This window comes from Oryza glaberrima, chromosome 4 (assembly GCF_000147395.1).
Source record: "Oryza glaberrima chromosome 4, OglaRS2, whole genome shotgun sequence".
Lineage (NCBI taxonomy): Eukaryota > Viridiplantae > Streptophyta > Magnoliopsida > Poales > Poaceae > Oryza > Oryza glaberrima.
Genome location: NC_068329.1, coordinates 25337796 through 25356919, shown reverse-complemented (window position 1 = coordinate 25356919; position 19124 = coordinate 25337796). Strand labels below are relative to the sequence as shown.

The 19124-nt window shown below is 43.2% G+C and overlaps 1 protein-coding gene across 1 annotated transcript; it reads right to left on the bottom strand.

Annotated features, from left to right (window-relative positions):
* Window positions 1-15549: 15549 nt before the first annotated feature.
* LOC127769748 (RING-H2 finger protein ATL68-like) lies at window positions 15550-18154 on the bottom strand. The gene is made up of 3 exons (XM_052295376.1): window positions 17594-18154; window positions 16612-16709; window positions 15550-16080 (listed from the first exon to the last, which is right to left on the bottom strand). The coding sequence occupies exons 1-3, from the start codon at window positions 17777-17779 to the stop codon at window positions 15756-15758; spliced, it is 609 nt and encodes a 202-aa protein (XP_052151336.1). The 5' UTR covers window positions 17780-18154; the 3' UTR covers window positions 15550-15755.
* Window positions 18155-19124: the final 970 nt, after the last annotated feature.

Here is a 19124-nt window from a genome sequence, read left to right as displayed (position 1 = left end):
CTCAAGAATATTATTGACAGTCACTGATCAAGGAAAATGATTCATGGAATTTTGGAATAAGGAATTGATTTCTGAAAGAGGGAAAAAGGATTTATTGAATTTATAGAAAAGAGAAATATTTGTGGAATATTGGAAAAGATATTCTCAAGAATATCTTTGACTCATTGACAAGTAGGGCCAACAAGAAGTGAGAGAGAGAGAGAGAGAGGATAGATGGGCTGCGGTCCATGGGTGGCGGATGTGGTAGGAGGGAGGACGAGGGAGCAAGGTTAGACTTCGTTCCACGGCAGCTGGTTTGGAAGAGGGAGGCAATATAGACTTTGTTCCAAGGATCGAGGAGAGAGGTGAGGCCCATCGGCTGGCAAGAGAGAGCGAGAGAGTAGATGGGCCGGCTCGGGTTGGGCGGCCCACGGCCGGGCGGGCGAGGCCGAGCCGAGCCAGGCCTGCGCATGCGGGCGGCGCTGACTGGTCGCTGCTTGACCCGGTCAAGCGGGGCCGGCGGGCCAGGGTAGCGGCCACGTTGGCACGGGAGAGAGAGAGAGAGAGGGGAGGAGCCGGGCCGGAGATCGGACGGCTCACGGCGCGCGGCGGAATCCGGCGAGTGGCGGCAAACCGGAGTGAGGGGACGGTGCCGGGGGCAAGAGGAGGAGTGGATCCTTTCCACCGGCGCGGATTAGGGCGCCGGGGTCGGAGGAGGGCCGGCGACGGCGTCCGGCGGCGGCTGTGAGAGCGGCACGACGCGGGCGAGGAGGGCGAAGCTAGCGGCTGCGGCGGCGCTTCAGGGAGGTCCGAGGGGGGGCACAGGGATGGCGGCGGCGCTTCAGGGAGGTCCGAGGGGGGGCACAGGGATGGCGGCGGCGCCGGGAATCAAGGAGAGGAGGGAGGCCGATGGCCGGGGAGGCACGGTGGAAGTGGCCGGTCGCGGCGCACGGCAGAGCGCGGCGAAACAGAGGAATGGAACGCGGCGGGCTATGTCGAGCAGCGGCGGGCGCGATGCGGCGAGAGGGGGAGAAGAAGGGCGGTGTCTTCAGTGCTATTTCGGGCAAGGACGGGGAAGAAGCAGACGGGAAGCTCACCAACGGGAGGGAACGACGTCGGCGGCGATGGTTCGATGATGAGAAGGACGGGAAGCCGGCGGGAAGGGCGGCCGGGCTCTGCGGAGGATGGTGTTCGCGACGGCGAACGTGGCTCGACGGGGCAGCACTGCGTCAGCCGAGTGGTGGCGCCTGGCAGCGAACTTGATGCCGAGGCGAGCGCGCCGGGGAGGAGATGGAGGCATGCGGGGATGGAAGGACTGGGTGGCGGCGTAGCGTTCTTGGTCGCGGCGGGGCGGCCGGCGACGAGGAGGCGATGACACTTTGTTTCCAGGAGCACGGGACCAAATGGATAGATAGGGGGGCGCGGGGGTTGGGCTTTTATAGGAAGATGGTGCTCGGCTGGCGCTCAAAGGCGGTGCGGCGGTTTCGTGGGCGGCGTGAAATGGCGGATGGCGCGGATGCGTTGGGCGGTGGATCGGGCGGTGCGAATTGAACGCGGGGCGCTGGAGCAACTGCGTGGCGTGGTCAAGGTGGGGCAGCAAGGTGCAGAGGCGGTGTCAGCGGCTCTGCCTCCGAGCACAAGCGGCCAAGGAGTGGAGGCAGGGCGCCGTTGCCTGGAAGGGAAAAAGAGAAGGGAGCGGTGGAAAGGAGGGCTCGCCCCTTCCGTTTTTGGGAGGAGAGGGGGCGGGAGCACGAGCTGTGCCTCGCGGCTTTGGACGCACGCAGCGTGGGGCGCAGGGCCCGAGAGGATGACGCCGGCGACGACTGCAAAAAGGACGAGGACTGTTTGGAGGTGAGCACGGACACGTGGTGGTCGTCGGAGCAGGCGATGACCGAGGGTGGCGATGGCGTCTCCCAGACGGTCGGCCACGCGCGCGAGCGTGCGGGAAACGGCGGGCGGATTCAAACGGCGGCAAGCGGTTTGGGCGCGACGAGGGAGAGAGAGAGAGAGAACGTCCGAGAGAGGGAAGGGAGAGAGACAACGCTCTCTCTCTCGGTGGTCACGTGCGGCGCACGTGGAGATGGAGGGAGCTGAGGAGAGATGGGCCAGCGGCAGGTTTCGGCCCAAATCATCACGAGGGAGATAAAATAGACTTTTTCAGGAACTTCCTTTTAAGGAATTTGAGGGGCATTTGAGTTGGGATTCGAATTCAAATTGAACATTTGAACTCAACATAAAATGAAGGAGCCAAGGTGGGGCTTTAAAGCGGGAATTTTGGTATTTTTGGGATAGATTTATATTTGGCAGCACGAAGGATTATTTCAGAGGATTTCAAAAAGGGAAGATCATTATTCAAAAATGGAACAAGGGAGATAGCGGTAGAATGCCATGGATAGATAGATAGACAGAAAGGTAAGTTGATAGGTAGAGGGACGGATAGACAGATGGATTGACAGATGGATAGATAAACAGATAGATAGGTATAGTAGATAGATAGATGGATCGATCGATAGATAGATAGATCGAGACTCAGAGAGAGATGGGATGGAAGAGAAGGAAGAGGTGGACCGGAAAAAGGAAGAAGGAATCCAACCTATGAGGGAGGTTAAATAGACTTTCACAGAGAGATTTAATTGGGAGGTTTTAGGGTTGGAATCTGGATTCGAATTTCGAGGTTGATACTCAATCTCGGGAGAATAGGAAGGAGTCAAGGAAGGGAACAATATTCGGAGACGAGTCAAAGGGAGATGGATAATTTAGAGAGAAAGAGAGTGTAACTTGGGAGCTTGAGTTTGACTACTCAACGAGATATGTGGGTAAGGATTTTGGAGAGAGGTCTGAATAGAAGGGTTCGGACTTCGAGATTATTTCGGAACGGAAATCATTTTGGGGAGAACTCAAGGCGAAAGGGATTGAATCTTGGGGTTTAGAGTTCAAGGGTGGAAGTGATCTCGATTTGCATATTCAGACTTGGGTCAGAAGTTTGAGAAATAAAACAAGGGTAGATTGACGAACCGATAAAGAGAGAAAGATAGATGAATCAAAACCTGAGAGGTTGAATTCGAATTTGAGAATCGGTTTGAAGGAACCAAGGAGAGAGTTTATGACGTGAAGGTGAATCCCTGGACGGAGTTAGGGTTCGGGCATTCGACAAAGTTCACGGATGGGATTCTAGGAGGGGATTCCGAATAGAAGGAATCGAGCTTCGGGACTATATTGGGATGAAAATTTTGAGGAGACGATCTTTGATAACAGGGTATCGAGACAAGGGAGGGATTAAAATTGAGATCTTTGGCACAACTTAGACTCAACACTCAAAGAACGAAATTTTCGCAATTAGGATTTTCAATAAATTAGCTTTTAACGTCTCCCGAAAAGCGGAGCGTTACATATAGTTTATGGGTTTGTGCATATTTATCATCTGTTATTAGGTTTGCCCAGGCTCACGAGAATTTTTTAGATCTACCACTGTCATCGACCCCTGCCGCTGAAGACAGAAAAACAACAGGGTAGGGGCACCTTGCCATTGTCGCCTTAAGGAGGAAGAGGGGGGAAGGGGGAGGGGGGGAGGGAGGGAGGAGGGGTTGCCCCGTTGGTGCCTTTTGGCTAGCCAGCAAGGCTGGGCAGTGGCGTGGTGTCGGTGTCGGTGGTGGCGACGATGGCGGGAAGAGTCGAGCGCATTGTGCTCTTGCGGTGGCTGGGAAGAAGAAAAGAAAAGTCGAAGGATATTAAGGTTTAGGGGTTTGCACGAATTTCAAAACGATCCAATGGTCCAAAATTTACAAGATGTTATAGGATGTTTTTATTAGATGTAGAGTAGATAGTCTCAACTATTTTGGCACGGAAGTAGTATTGATTTATGGATTGGATGGGGAGGGTGGCCATACCAATATCAGAATGTTGCTCTTCTTATTATTTCTTCTTTCTTTTTTTTACTGTGTGCAACTTTTGTATGTCCCGAAGGTGAGGTGTCGGCATTATATTCACATCTCTTTATATAGTAGTGCACATTTATGCATTACAGATCGAATCTATCCATGGGATGTAAAGGTTCAATCTTATTTCCTTTCGAAAATGCATGTTGGTTTTGACTACTCTATATATACTTTATGGATTCATGAAAACATCAACAACACTGAGTGTAAGCCTAGATAAGAGCTACTCCCTCATTTTATATATTATAAGTCGTTTTTTTATTTGGGAGAATTGCATATTTGCCACTCCTTTCACCCTCTAACTCGAAATAACCATTATAAAATCATGAATTGCAAATTTGCCACCGAAAATAGTGTGTGCAGATTCTGTATGCCATCGTCGTTTCAATTTGTTCAAGTAAAAGGGCAAAAATAATTCATGAAACTTAATTAAAAAACAAGGCAATGCGATAAGACCATGTTGCCTTTACAATATTCGACCCTATCCGCTTCCTCCCCAACCTCTACCGCACCATAAACAATCCACTCAAACACATCCTCTCCTCTCCCACGACGAACCCTAGAACCCTAAATCCTCTCATCCCTTCTACAAATCAGGAGCAAATCAACCAAAAATCGGTCGTTTTGGAGTAATAGATGGCAATGGAAGAGGTGTAGATTGATTTCTGCGAGTAGGGCAGCAAGGCAAGCGGAGGCTGTGGCGGGTGGCTCCGTTGGGCTGCGTGTAAAGCTGCGGCGGGCGGCGGCGTCGATTGCCGCGGGCTGCGGCGTCGGCTAGTTCAGGCGGCGTGGCAACTATGACGGGCAGTTGCAGTAGGACCACCATGGAAAGATACAAGCTCTATAATGAAATGCTTGTGACCTGCTAGCTCTGTCTATCGTGTAGGCATTTAGATTTTGGTTTTCATCTGCTCCTCATTGAGCTGCTAGAACATTTTTTTTTCCATTTTTTTCGTTGTTAGTTGAGTTTGTAGTTGTCTACTTGTCTTTTGGATGTGAGGATGAATCATATGATGTGAACCTCCAACTGTTATCAGTTAGTTTGTATGCTACCGTATTCATGCCAAAATGATGCTAGTTGACTATGTTCTTGTTTGTTGCCTCAAATGTTGTTTTGTTCATGAAAAAAAATGTTAATTTTACAATTTGATGGGCAGGGGCATACTTGTCCTAATTTTCAGGAAAACCAGCCATCTAACGGTGTTAGTCTAAGCTGTGAGTCTAGTGGCAGTTATGTTGGGTTCAAGCTATTTTTGATGGAAAATTTTCAATTATAGTTTTTCTAGTGGCACATTCACAATAAATGTTCAATCCAGTGGCAAATATGCAATTGACCCTTTTTTCTAGTTAATTTTTTAAAAGTTTGATGAAATTTATAAAAAAATTAGTAATATCTAAAATATCGAATTAGTTTCATTAAATCTAACATTAAATAATATATTTTGATAATATATTTGTTTTTAAAATACTTATATTTTTTTCATAATCTTGGTCAAAATTAAAATTTTTGAATAGGAAAAAACCAAAACGATTTATACTATGAAATGGGAGGAGTAACTAGTCATGACAACCTTAGCCATAAAAGATGAATGAAAACAAGTCCATAGTACACGTACTATAAATATAAGAGAAACTAACGAACTCGGCGGGTGGATTTGACTAAAAGGAACAAGAGCCATCCAAATCTCGGCGCCTAGATCGATTTAACAAAGCGGAATTAATCATCCAAATAGAGGTCCTTCTCTTAAAAAAAATCATCCAAATTGAGGTGGTTCATACTTAAGGGAGATGCATGCACCCACGTTTCTAAATCCTGTCCTGTCATGCGTCTGTGTTCCTCTCATGAACGAGGTCCATCGTCAAAGCCGTAATGCTAGATAAAAATATTAACATGTACGGATTTATAGTACTAGGATGTGACGGATTAACTTATTTAGGACCGACTTAAAAACCAATATTGAAAAAATAAATGGCAACAAAAAAGACATCAAAGTCAACTACAAAAACCAAAAATTAGGACTCAAATTTTAGCTATGGGGGATAACCTAAAGAACAAACGGTGCAGTTGAATATATTGGTCAAGCGTAACAAAGCCCCTAAAATGTCAATATAAATTACTACGATAAGAGGTGAAGTTAGCATAGCTATTTGGTGAGGCTCTTGTGGTGGAACCTATATTCGCTTAGATGCAAATTCTATATTTGACACAAATGCTTGTAGTTATGGTTAATTTTCAGTGGTAAACGTGTATAACCGTCAACAGCAAGAGGCATACGTTGAATTCATCAATCTCAAAAATATACCAAACTTGCTACCTTGTGGCGCCGATGAGTTTTAGCGTCGGGTAGGCAGCCTCGTTGTCGCTTGTAGCTGCAGCCTGTAACCTTTGAAACTTGTAACTCTCTTCTCAAATCTTAATAAACTTCGGCTGGCATTCACAAGTCCGATAAGAAAAGACAAATAAACTATATATAATGTGTATATGTCGCCTACATTATATATATTATGTTTGAAAAACATATATAAACAAATACGTGCGCGTCTCTATATATATAGAGCTAAGATTACGTGATTATAAGTGCTTATATAGGTCATGAATTCTCAAGCCAGCCGCCAGCCGGGCAGCGCAAGTGCAGCTGCAAGACATAGATCCCATAAGCGTGCCGGCTGCAAGACAGAAGTGCACTTGCGATATCTTTTTTTTTTCCTTTTTTTTGCTAGCCCGGCTCTCCTATCCGAGCCCTAACTCACAGAATCTCACAGTGGACCGAGACAGGGTCCGATTTATTGGACGTGTGGGTCCTCCTCCCCGTGGCGTACCACGGGACCAGGCTGTGGTTTGGCTGGGGATGGTTTCGGCCGGGGCAGTGTCGCGGTCGCGTTCGTACGACGCGTGGGGGAGGCGGCCGTCGCTCTCGAATGCTCGATGATCGGGTATCTATTGCTGCGCTACAAATGCTCCACTTATTTAGTGCGGCGTACGATTGGATACGATGCGATACAAGTACCGTTTGGCGTTTGTTGCTCCCGGCGTTTTCTTGTTAAAAAAGTACCGTCTGTAAGCCCCGGCCCCCTCGTATTAAATATGTTGGGCGTAATTTTTGTTTCTTGTTTCCAAATACTAAACTTGACAGTAGTTGTTGATTTAAGTGCTATACGAGCGGAGGTGTGACATGTACCATGATACGACAATGTATCGGCATAGCAATGATACTAAGGAGATGATATTTTGCGCTTTGCTAGGGATATAATTTTTGTTTCTTGTTTCCAAATACTAAACTTGACAGTAGTTGTTGACGTAAGTACTATACGAGCGGGGTGTGACATGTACCATGATACGACAATGTATCGGCATAGCAATGATACTGAGACGATATTCTGCGCTTTGCTAGGGATATATGGATGGATATATGTTATTTTATTTGTCCTGGTCTTTCTAGGATTAATGAGCTACTTCTCTCATGAAAAAAGCCAACCTAGTATTGGTGTCCAGATTCGTTGGACTAGGAAATATCCTATCCAATACTAGATTGGCTTTTTTTGGACGAAGGGAGTAAATTAGTTAGAGGTGAAAATTACTAAATTGCTCCAAGTTATTACTCATACTAGTTGCATGTGATCATTTTTGCATGTGATCATTTCAACTAGGGAATTAGCACAAATGGCACCGTCACCACGTAAGCCACACAAGAATATTTTAAGCATAAAATAAAATGTCAAGCAATCTGGGACGGAGGGAGTAATTGTGTTGCAGAAATGATCGATGGATAGATTTGGATTGAAATATCATGAAAATAATTTGAGAATAATGATTTAGCATATGTATATTGAGTTATAGAATTAAGTAAATAGTATATGTAACTACTATAATTGCATCTTGAGTTTTAGATATTAATCTAGCATGTTTGCATATTACACTTTAGGAGTACTACTAAAATACTATTCTTGCATCTCGTTGAGCTGTTCTCTGACAGTTTCTAGTCTGACAGTTTCTAGTCGGTGGATTAGTCTAGTCGTCCTATTACCTATTGTATCTTTATGATATCCTATCCATAAATCCATATAAACTGAACTAGATCCAGATCAGTACAAATCTTTGTCCTTGTTTTCTTGATTTAATCTCGTGCATACCCTGATTTCAACAATTCTCATACTCTACAAATATCATCACGCGAGTATAGCCCATCAACAGTACTAAATTAAACTCTAGCTAGCTAGTAGTATGTACTCCCTCCGTCCCAAAATAAGCGCAACCATGAAATTCCATGTCCAACTTTGATAGTCCGTCTTATTTATTTTTTTTAAAAAAAGAACATAAGTCACACATAAAGTACTATTCATGTTTTATAATCTTATAACAATAAAAATACTAATTATAAAAAAATTAAAATAAGACGGACGATCAAAATTGGACACGAAAACTCATGGTTGCACTTATTTTGGGACGAATGAAGTATATATTTGTAGTACTTTTTTGGCAGCTTATCGAAGTAGAATCTAAACACGTATGATTACGTACGATCGTATATCACATAATCTATCTTATTATTTTTTTAAAAAATAATTATCTAGATAATATATATAAGAAACAACGAGTTGTCGATGTAAAATCAAAGGTGTTTTTATTATTATTCTGTGATGAATAATTGGTCATTGGAGATTATTAGTTTTGATATTTGGAATTTATTTACGAAGTGGTTTTGGAGATGATTGGATTCACAGGTGATCGCAGGATTCTGTCATTTTATGTGACCGGTCAGACCGGGCTCTGGTAGCCGGTCAGACCGGCGTGTAATGCGCGGTCAGACTGGCCGACGCTGTGTCGGTTTCGGTTTTGGGTTCGACGTTGTGTCGGTTTCGGTTTTGGATTGTTTGTTTGGATATCCGTGATTATTTCATGATTATGGCTTCTAGATGGATACTATACGTATGTAATACTGTTGTTTGCTACTAATGAGTCAAGTTGGAGATAGCTTGGTCTCGGAATATGGTTTCTTTGTTTATTTCATGTGTAGGTGACTCGATGCCTCGGGAGAGTATTTGCGGTGATGGACCGGGAGTCGGCTTGGGGATAAGACGACGTCCGTGGTGGTCAGAGATCATGCGGGATACTCAGGCTAGAGTTGATGCACATGGTTGATGGAGATTCTATATGGCATACGATGGAGGTATTGTGTGCGTATGGGATACGGAGTTGAATTTGGAAGGAGTCCAAATTTGGTACGATTGGTTATGTAAAGTTTCTTTCTTGTACTAGAGGGTTTCCTAAGGTGTTTAGGACTTTTAGTATGAGTTTGGTTTGTGGCTTTAGGCTGCCTACCTCATGTATAAATAGAAGGGGAGCGTGAGGCTTCCCGGTATCGCTTTTCAGAGCAATAGAGTTGAGTTTTGAGTTAGCGTTTCGAGTTTAGTCGAAATTTTTGTAAGGAGTGCTGTTGGTGCACTTTGTAAACACAGAGAGAATCAATAAAGTCATCATCTACTTTAAGAGTTCTTCGATTTGTGTTTCACCGGGTTTCGGCGGTCTAACCGGCAACTCACCGGCGGTCAGACCAGCGGCAAGGCGGCAGTCAGACCGACGGCGGCGACAGCGAATGGCAGCTGATCTCGGCGGTCAGACTGGAGATCTAATCTCGGTCAGACCGACGGCAACCAGGCGGTCAGACCGGCAGGACAACTTCGGTCAGACCGCGATCCATCGATTTCGACGGTAACTTTTATTTCCGCTAAATGTTTTCGGTTTTTGGGTATACCAACCATTCACCCCTCTCTGGTTGGCTTAATTCTTGTGATTCGATCCTACAGTCGAAAGAGTTTTCCAACAAATTTGGCAAGTTTACTTGGTTTCTATCCTTCTGAAAAAAATTTTAGAAAGGTCACCAGGGGAATCTAAAGGTCACCCAGGGGGATTCCTCGCCTGAATATCATTAACTAGATTAAGAGGAAGGTTACAGTTACACACAGTTTAAGGTTACACACGTATCCTTCTGAAAATGACTCTAAAGTTTGCTATTGATTGGGGTGACCCTGACTGAAGATGACACTACAAATAGTATTTGTTCTATTGTAGTGGTTGACTGTAAAGGAGTATATAGATTTTTGGTTAGAATACTCTGACTAGTCAAAAGTCTCTTTACACGATCCTTTATGGTTGATTCACTGCCATGGAAGATAAAGTTTATACACGAGTATACCACTGAATGTGGTGTGCTCTAAACTCATAATGGATGATGGAGAAGGTAAGTTTATGATAATTATTTCAAGCGTAGACTAAGTATTATTAAAAGTAGATTTGATCGAAAAGGTCTGCTTAGAAATACGAACAAAGAATTCTTTTTATAAAATCGTATGGCCATTTTCAAAGTGAGCTCTAGTGATATAATCTGGTTACTGGGTTCAAATATATATATGTGCTAATATTTACGGCTAGTTAATCTTTTCATTTCAATAAAAAGGGGTTCCATCGACAGTGAGGTACAACTTTTTTTTTAATTTGTATGTACGAATCCCATCAAACTTTATGTACACGCTATGACTTCACAGATCGATGTTAGACATACGGATACATATCATATTCGGCTAATGCATTTTTTAGTTTGCGAAAAGAAAATTTTTGGGTGTCACATCGGACATTTGACCGGATGTTGGATCAAGAGGTTTTCGGACACGAATGAAAAAACTAATTTCATAATTCACTTGGAAACCGCGAGACAAATTTATTAAGCCTAATTAATCTATCATTACTACATGTGAGTTACTGTAACACTTATAGCTAATCATGAACTAATTAGGCTCAAAAGATTCGTCTCGCGATTTCCATGTACACTGTGTAATTAGTTTTTTATTTTATCTATATATAATGCTCCATGTATGTGTTCAAAAATTCGATGTGATATTTTTGGAAAAAAACTTTTTGGAACTAAACAAGGCCTAAATCAATCTTTACAAATATTTTATCACCTAGTGTTCGATCTATAAGTAATCCCACTGATTCACTAACTTAAAAAACCAGAAGTTTAGATACAATAGTGTTAGTGTACTCATGACTGAAGTTTTTGTTTTTCCTATGTGAATCGACTTTGGATATAGGATTTTACAAGATGGTAGACTTCCTGTTTATCAGTGTTACCAACGTTTTTCTTTTATACTAGAAAAAATACCCGTGTGTTGCAACGGGTGAAGGTTATTTTAATATTATTATTGTTATATGGTTTACCTAAGGTGAAATTCACTGTGACAATTCGTTTGGATGTATTTTTTTTTAAAAAAAAATCATGAGCTGCGCCTGGGAGTCTGATCGTCTCAAATTAGCATGTGGGTTTTTTTTAAAAGAGATTCCTTATACGATTTCTTCTTTATTTTAAAAAACGAACGAACTTAAAAACCGACTTAAATATGCACATGTATTTTAAAAAATGAACGTACTTAAAATCCGACTCATAAACAGATGATGTACCAAAGTACCGGCAAACATATTTAATTTTTATAATAGTAGAGATAGGGCCTATTAAGATTGATGTTATTTTAAACCATACTTTATCATTGTTTGGTAAAATCGATAAATATATAGCTGCATTTAGTTTGTTTAGTTTGTTACCAAATATTAGTAATGCATAGAAAATTTTGGCATAACATATTTATTTCATTCTACCAAAATTTGGTAATTCTGTCCACTTACCATGGTATTGCTAAATTTTGGAAATGTTGATTTAATTTGGCAGTAATCCCCATAAAAGTATATAACTATTTGATTGATAATTGACCGGAGAATCAAACAAGAGATTCGTTTACTGTATATATTCTTCTTGTCGTACTCCCGTTTCAGCAGCTCAGCGCCATGCAAGCAAAACGGAAGCAACCAGCAACCAGTCTTTGATTCGTGTCAAATCCGATAGGTGCTTCGAGAGCGACGACCGCGTGCGGATCAGGCGGCCTCTGGCATCTGCCATGTGAAGCCCCCACGCCCTCCTCCACCCTCAGGGGCGCCCCCGGATGCCTTACGGTGAAAAAGCGGCGAAAGCGACGGGCCGCGTTGTTGGGTTTATCTGCCGTCGTCGCCGTTCATCAGCGACGTCCGGCTAAAGCGTGATTCCCCTAGCGTTGTCAGCGGCGCGGCGGTTGGTTACACGGTTACAACTGGCTTTGAGCCGTCGCCAAGTGTAATAAGCAGGGCAGATTATTAGTGATGGCATGCGAGGCTGCATGTACGTCCACAAAGCGAGGGAGAAAGACTGGACGGATGGCTGATCGTGGACTGACCATTTCCGTTGTGGATTGTGTCTGAATTCTGATGCATGTGTGGCAGCCCTTTTCTATTTGAGTCGGGAAAAAGACAGTGCACTGTGTGCAACAAGACAACAAGAAAAAAAGAAAGAAAGAAAAACCACACACACCACACACAAATTGAGGTTTGGATCCCAAAAAAAAAGGGTTGGAAGATTTGGATACAGTTTATTTTCAAGTAAATCCGTCCTTTATGAATGAAGTATCGTTTAGTTTATCTTCGTTACACTTTACATCACCTTGATTTTAAAGCCCGTTTGTTTCAACTTAAGATTATTATAATCTAAATTATTAAATTAGATTACTATAATCTGGATTATAATAAGCCGATATATAATAAGCTGTTAGCTGTTTGATTCTCTGGATTATTAGCTGTTACACCCAATAATCTACTCCCTCCGTCTTATAATATAAGGGATTTTGAGTTTTTGCTTGCACTCTTTGACCACTCGTCTTATTTAAAAAATTTATGCAAATATAAAAAACGACAAGTTGTGTTAAAGTACTTTGAATAATAAAGTAAGTCAAAAAAAATAAATAATAATTCTAAAATTTTTTGAATAAGACGAGTGGTCAAACAGTGCAAACAAAAACTCAGAATCCCTTATATTATAGGATGGAGGGAGTAGAAAAAGCACCTTTAGAGTGGATTACCAGATTATAGTAATTTGGCTTATAGATTATAATAATCTATCATAATAAGCTATCTATTTGTTTCAGCTTACTCCTAATAATCCAGATTATCATAATCCTAAGCTAATTCAAACAGGGCCTAACTCGGTAATTTCAATTACATCGGCTTTTGCACGACAATAAACTCCTAAGGGTCCTTTGAATCGTAGGAATGAAAACGAAAATAGAGGAATAAGAAAAACACAGGATTTTAACAGTAATGTAAGTGTGAAACAGATGATTGCAAAACACAGGAAAAACATAAAAAATAATCGTTTGACTGAGTCGCAGGAAAAACACAGGAATCAGATGAGAGAGATATACTCAAAGGATTTTTTTTTCCAATAGGTTGGACCTCTTGCTAAATTTTCTCCAAAACTTACATGCAATGAGTCATTTCATAGGAATTGTATAGAATTTGGAAAATTCAATTCTTTGAATCAAAGAGCCAAATAGAAAAATTCCCTATAGGATTTCAACCCTATGAAATTCCTCTCTAAATGTTTTGATTCAAAGGGGCCCTAAAACTGTCTATAGTTCATATCTTGATAGAAAATGAGCTAGATGTGGATGGATAAGAAAGTTGAGGTGGTTCAAAGTGATACAATATAAAATTAGCTACTCCCTCCGTCCCAAAATAAGTGTAGTTTTACATTATTCATGTTTAACGTTTGACCGTTCGTCTTATTTAGAATTTTTTATTATTAGTATTTTTGTTGTTATTAGATGATAAAACATGAATAGTACTTTTCTGTATGACTAATTTTTTAATAAAATTTTCAAATAAGACGAATGATCAAATGTTGGACACGAATATCCACGGCTACACTTATTTTGGGCCGGAGGTAGTAGTTTAGAATAAAAAGGGTGAATAAATGATGCCTAAACTGAAACTTTGGTAATAAAAGTTGGTTCAAAGTTGGATGCACCCTTTCTTTTCAAAGTTGTTCTGATACTTGATAAGGAGAAATATGGATATAGATGCACCGGTGGAGACAGGATCACAGGAGGAGCACTTTATGCTTGACCTTTTTAGTTTTGTTTGGATACCTTTTACTACTACTTTAACACCGCTGCTATATCCGGGTAGATATGGCAACGGGGAATTCACCGTTAGGGGTCACATCCGCATCCCCGTCCTCACAGTGATAAAATTTTACCGTCCCCGCCCCCGTCAACCACAACAGGGCTACATTTTCTCCAGCCCCGATCACCACTCGGTGAATTTATCCCCGTGCTTACCCCGTCCCCGGTTAAATAAAACAAATCAACTCAACACAAATCATCACTTCAGTAGTTGATTTCTTCAGTGACGGAGGCCATTGGCGGCGGACGGCGTGCTAGCGAGTGGCGACGGAGGGCGGCATGGCGCTGGCAGCGGACGGAGGGCGGCAGGCGTCGCGCCCGCGTCGATGGCTGCAGGCACCGGGCGGCGCAACTACCGTGGCTCCCGGCGGCATGTCAACAACTGGGGCGCGACGACGACAGCTGGGGCGGCACGTCCACGGCTTGGCCGTCTAGAGCGGCGGCGCACCTGGTGGCTGGCCGCTGGCGGAGTGGCGTTGCACACGTGCAACGGAGCCGCCGCTGCCGAGTGCTCGATCTGAAGGAGTGGAGGATTTGGAGTTTTGACTGGTTGACTAGGGTTAGTTTTTATATATACATGTTATTTGGGCTTCAATATTATGGGCCAGAACGTCTAAAAAGTTTAGAATTGGTCCTCTCTACAGCAAAGTCAGGTCACCACGGGGGGCGGGGACGGGGGAATGGTGCGTCGTCCCGTCCCCGTCATCCCCGATAGTGATAAGTATGAAACCATTTCATTCTCTATGAAGGATAAATATTAACCATCCCCGCCACCTAATAGATGAATTCACCGTGGGGAAACGGTGAACGGAGACCCATTGCAATCTCTGTATCCAGGTAGCTAGAGGATATATATGCATTGGCGGAAATATGAGGAGTATAACCTGGATGTAGATCGTAAGTGGCAGAGCAATAAATTTTTTCTATAAGATCAAATACCATTATCCATATTTTAGTGGGTCATTTTCATAATTTTTAATAAATTTACATTTAAAAATGGAGACTCGCAAACATGTTTGCGAAAAAGCTATCTGGTCAGCTGATCCCACAGCCTTCTGCATTGCTCCGCCACTAGATCACAATGGCATACCCAGGCTAAGCTTGAAAATGCATTGCTCCGCCACTAGATCACAATGGCATACCCAGGCTAAGCTTGAAAACAAGTGTTAAGGGCCCCTTTAATTTAGAGGAAAAACATTGAAATTTTAGAGGATTTTAATCCTATAGGAATATTTTCCATAAAGCTCTTTAAAACAAAGGATTGAATCATATCCAATCTTTTGAAATTCCTATGGAATGGACATCCTATAGAGATTTTGAAGGAAATTTAGCAAGAGCTTCAACCTCTTGTAACTTTCCTTTGAGTCTATTTCTCTCATCCAATTCCTGCAATCCTCTGTTTTACACTTACATTCCTATCAAAATCCTACTTTTTTCCTATTCCTACTTTTCTCAATCCGGCGATTCAAAGTGACCCTAAATAGTCGAAAGTAAAACTTTGGTAAGAGGTGTCCCTGCTGAAATTCACTCATAAAAAAATTAGGGACTCAACAGTAAATAAGCTCTACTCCTATATCAGTAGATCTTATCGGTATTTTTACTTAGCTTGCAATATACAACATATATTAAAAAGAACATATGATAATGTGGATTGTATGACTGACTTCTCTAGTCTACAACTTGCAAAGGGACCACATATAATTTTGACTTCAAACATTTTGAAACTGCGACAAACAATGCAATGAAGGGCGTACAAAGAATTTAAACTGCAAATTCTTGTCTTGCACTATTCCGCCGTAGTCACTGTCGGATTTCAATAACCACCTCTACAGATTCTGGCATATCTGGGCCATCCTGGTGGCTTCTGTGTTCTTGATGAACTGGGAGGAAATGAGATGTTGGATTAACAGAACTCTCAGGGAGGGTGGGGGGTTGAGACATGGTAGGAGCAGAGGATACGGTCGATTTTCCATCAGGCAGTTCTTTCAATGAGATCCGGCATATTGGGCAAGTAGTCTGCTTCAGCAACCATGCATCTAAGCAGTAAAGGTGAAAGTTATGATGACAAATAGGTACAATTCTTAGAATGTCCTTCTCCTTGTATTCACTTAAACATATGGAGCACCTGTTACAACAAAACATCCTATATATTACAAAAAAAAATTATGGATGCATCATAAATTTAAGAGGTATGGCTGCAAGCAGAGATGATAATGATAGAAAGTTTACTTGAAGTAAGACTAAACTGAACCCAGGTTGACAACGTAATGAGAAAAGACTCAACTCTGCCAAATTGGTTCCTATTAAATCTGGACTGGTGGCGAAGGCCCAAGGTACTGCAAAAAAACTGATAAAAGCTACAGGTGTGTTGTCCTATGTTATCTCATCAACAAGAAGTATGATTGATAATCTATAATATCTCTACCCATTGTACATATTGATTAAATATGCTTCGATTAAGCACATCTAAATTCCAACATTTCCACAAGGATATGAATTCCACAAAGTCTAACAAACCTTTTAACTCATTGTGCTAATATTTTTCAATAACCATAGTTTTTCTAACAATAGCATGTTAGAAGCAGATTATATGCATTGAACCACACTATAAAGAAGTTCAATAATATTTACTTCAGATGGAGACGATTGTACTTACTGGGTGTCATCTTCCGAATGGAAAGCTTCACAGTTATACTTCATTGTAGGAATTGCAGCAACAGCCAATGGTTCCAACCCACTGCGGGAATGCTCTATCTGAACAATAAAAAAAAATCTTGCATTTACTTTCAAGTCCAAAATGAATTTATAGGGCGTGTTGACTATTGATTCAGTTGATCTATTCACTAATAATTTCCATATGAGCTCAAATGCTCAACATAGTACTATAGATTCAATGCACTGTTTTATATGTAGTAGTACTAGCTAAGAGGAACTACTACAAGACCACTAACTCTGAAAGAAAGATGCTTTGTGCAGTTGGCGCTATACGAACTTCAGTGAAAATACATTATACTATTATTATTGAATTGATATTTTTCAGCTTATTTTGTATATATAGGAAATGATCCAAAAGACTAACACATTTTTTCATTTTAAAAGAGAGAATAACCCAATTTAAACCAACAAAGAAGAGAAATTCAGAAACAAGTCTAGCATACATGTGTTGATGTGCCTTCCTCCTTTAGTCGCTTAAATAAAATTGTTATTTGTACAGGGAACATAAAACCATAAACAATATTAAAATGATTAAAAAGATTAGACGGTAACATCTCAAATTCTTAATGAATCTCTTAAGGAACCCCAGTAAGCAATCCAAAGCCACTTTAACAACATTGCACGCCCAAGGTAAAGCAGGCTAGTGTACTACTAGTGCCTGTACTTATTCCCCATTTGATTTACTACACAGTAAGGCCATCATAAATTGAGCATGACACATGACAAGTATTTCTGCTTGAAAGTAGAAAAGTACTGTCCATGAACACAGAAAATGAAAACAGATATACTCCAGTCGTTTTGTGCACGTGCCATGCCACTGCAGGTAGCAGTGATACCGTTAACACGAGCAAATTACTACTCCAGTTTGTGGACTAAAATCGCAGCGGAAGACTATTATTGAGGGAGAACAAGGTGCCACATACCGGGCGATCGAAATCCGAGGGGAAGTCCGCGTCGAAGTCCACCGGCGAGGGGTGTGGCCGTGACGCGCGAGCGTCCGCGCGGCGGGCGCGGCAGCAGACGAACCGCGCGCAGACGAACGCGACAAAGGCGGCGGTCATGCCGAAGCCGAGCGCCGCGCTGACGAGATTCAGGCCCGACCCCAGCATCCTCCCTCCCTGCCCCCAGCCTCTCTGGCTCCTCCCACCCCCGCTACCACGAGTCCACGACAAGGAGAGGCGGGGAGACGAGTCCCTCCCTACCGCTCGAACAGGCGGCCGCCGCTGCGGCGAATCGCGAGAGCGGCGAGCTCCGGCCCGGGGGTGCCCATCGGGCGGAGCGTGCGGTGTCTCCGAGCCCGGAACCTGGCGTGGCGCGCCTGCCGGCGATAGGGTTGGGGAGGCGGATCGGCCGGCGTGGTGGAAAGCGGAGGTAGCTGCCGGGACGGAGTGGGGAAGGGGAACGGGAGGCGGTCGGCGCTAGAGGCGGCGGGCGTGCACTTTGGTCGCCATTTTTTCACCGCTACTGCCGCCTTTTTTCACTTAGGTCCCTCCCTTATCCCTTAAATCATTCCGCTGCCTGTACGGTGTAGTTAGTAGTAGACTTTTGCCGATGGCCGCGGCCCTGCCCAAGCGGGAGCACTCAGAGCACATCAGCCCAAGCGAATCGAGCGACGGCGCGACGCACGGCACATTACGCGGACACCACGCGCCCACGTGAACCTACGACATCAGCCCACCTGCTACCTCCACAGAAGCACAAACGCCTCGGTCAAAACCATCGTCCCCACGGTGGGCTAATCAAGCCCAACTCGATAACCACCTAGACCCCGGCCGGCTAATCCGTCCCAACTCGAAAGTGTCTCTACACTTTCATGCCTACGGCCCAACTTGATTCGGCCGAAGTGTGGCCGACGAGCGGATCACCCACGATTGCATGACACAGTAGTACTTCCGATCTCGGGGGAAAAACCCCTTTTGTGAACACGAGCTGCTTCCGGGACGAAGGGTTCAGAACCGATCACGAAGTTTCAAAGATTCATGTGCCCTATTCTGATCTGAATCAACGCAGTTCGCTTGATGTTCACTAGCCCGAAGGTTCGTGTCCCCGTTCTGATCTGAATTAATGTAGTTCACTTCATATAGATTTCATTGGCGTGCATCTGAATGCAATCGCAAGCCTGAAAGTCCGTTGTTTCTGGCTTCAGAACCACGAGGCTACGGTTTCTATAACTATTCTGTGTTTTGGTTTCTGCATCCAGACTGAAGCGATCCACTTACTATTCTGTGTTTTGGTTTCTGCATCCAGACTGAAGCGATCCGAAGTGGATTCGTTTTAGATTCAGGCTTGTGTTACGCAAGTAATGCGAGATAAAAGTTTTCATCCACTCCAATTTATGCATGCAGAGTACTGTTAATCTCAATAAACAATCATGTTGCTTTCCCTTGCTGCCGCCGCACACTTAGCCAGCTAGCTTAGCAGGTGTTATACTAAGTAGAGGGAGAAATATTTAGA

Bases quoted from the DNA above. Each gene is read 5' to 3' on its own strand.
- LOC127769748 (XM_052295376.1), bottom strand. From the start codon at position 17,779: ATGCTGGGGTCGGGCCTGAATCTCGTCAGCGCGGCGCTCGGCTTCGGC. The intron at 16,710-17,593 runs GTATGTGGCACC...TTTATTGTTCAG, and splicing joins CCTCGGATTTCGATCGCCCG to ATAGAGCATTCCCGCAGTGG. The intron at 16,081-16,611 runs GTAAGTACAATC...TTGTTGTAACAG, and splicing joins CATTCGGAAGATGACACCCA to GTGCTCCATATGTTTAAGTG.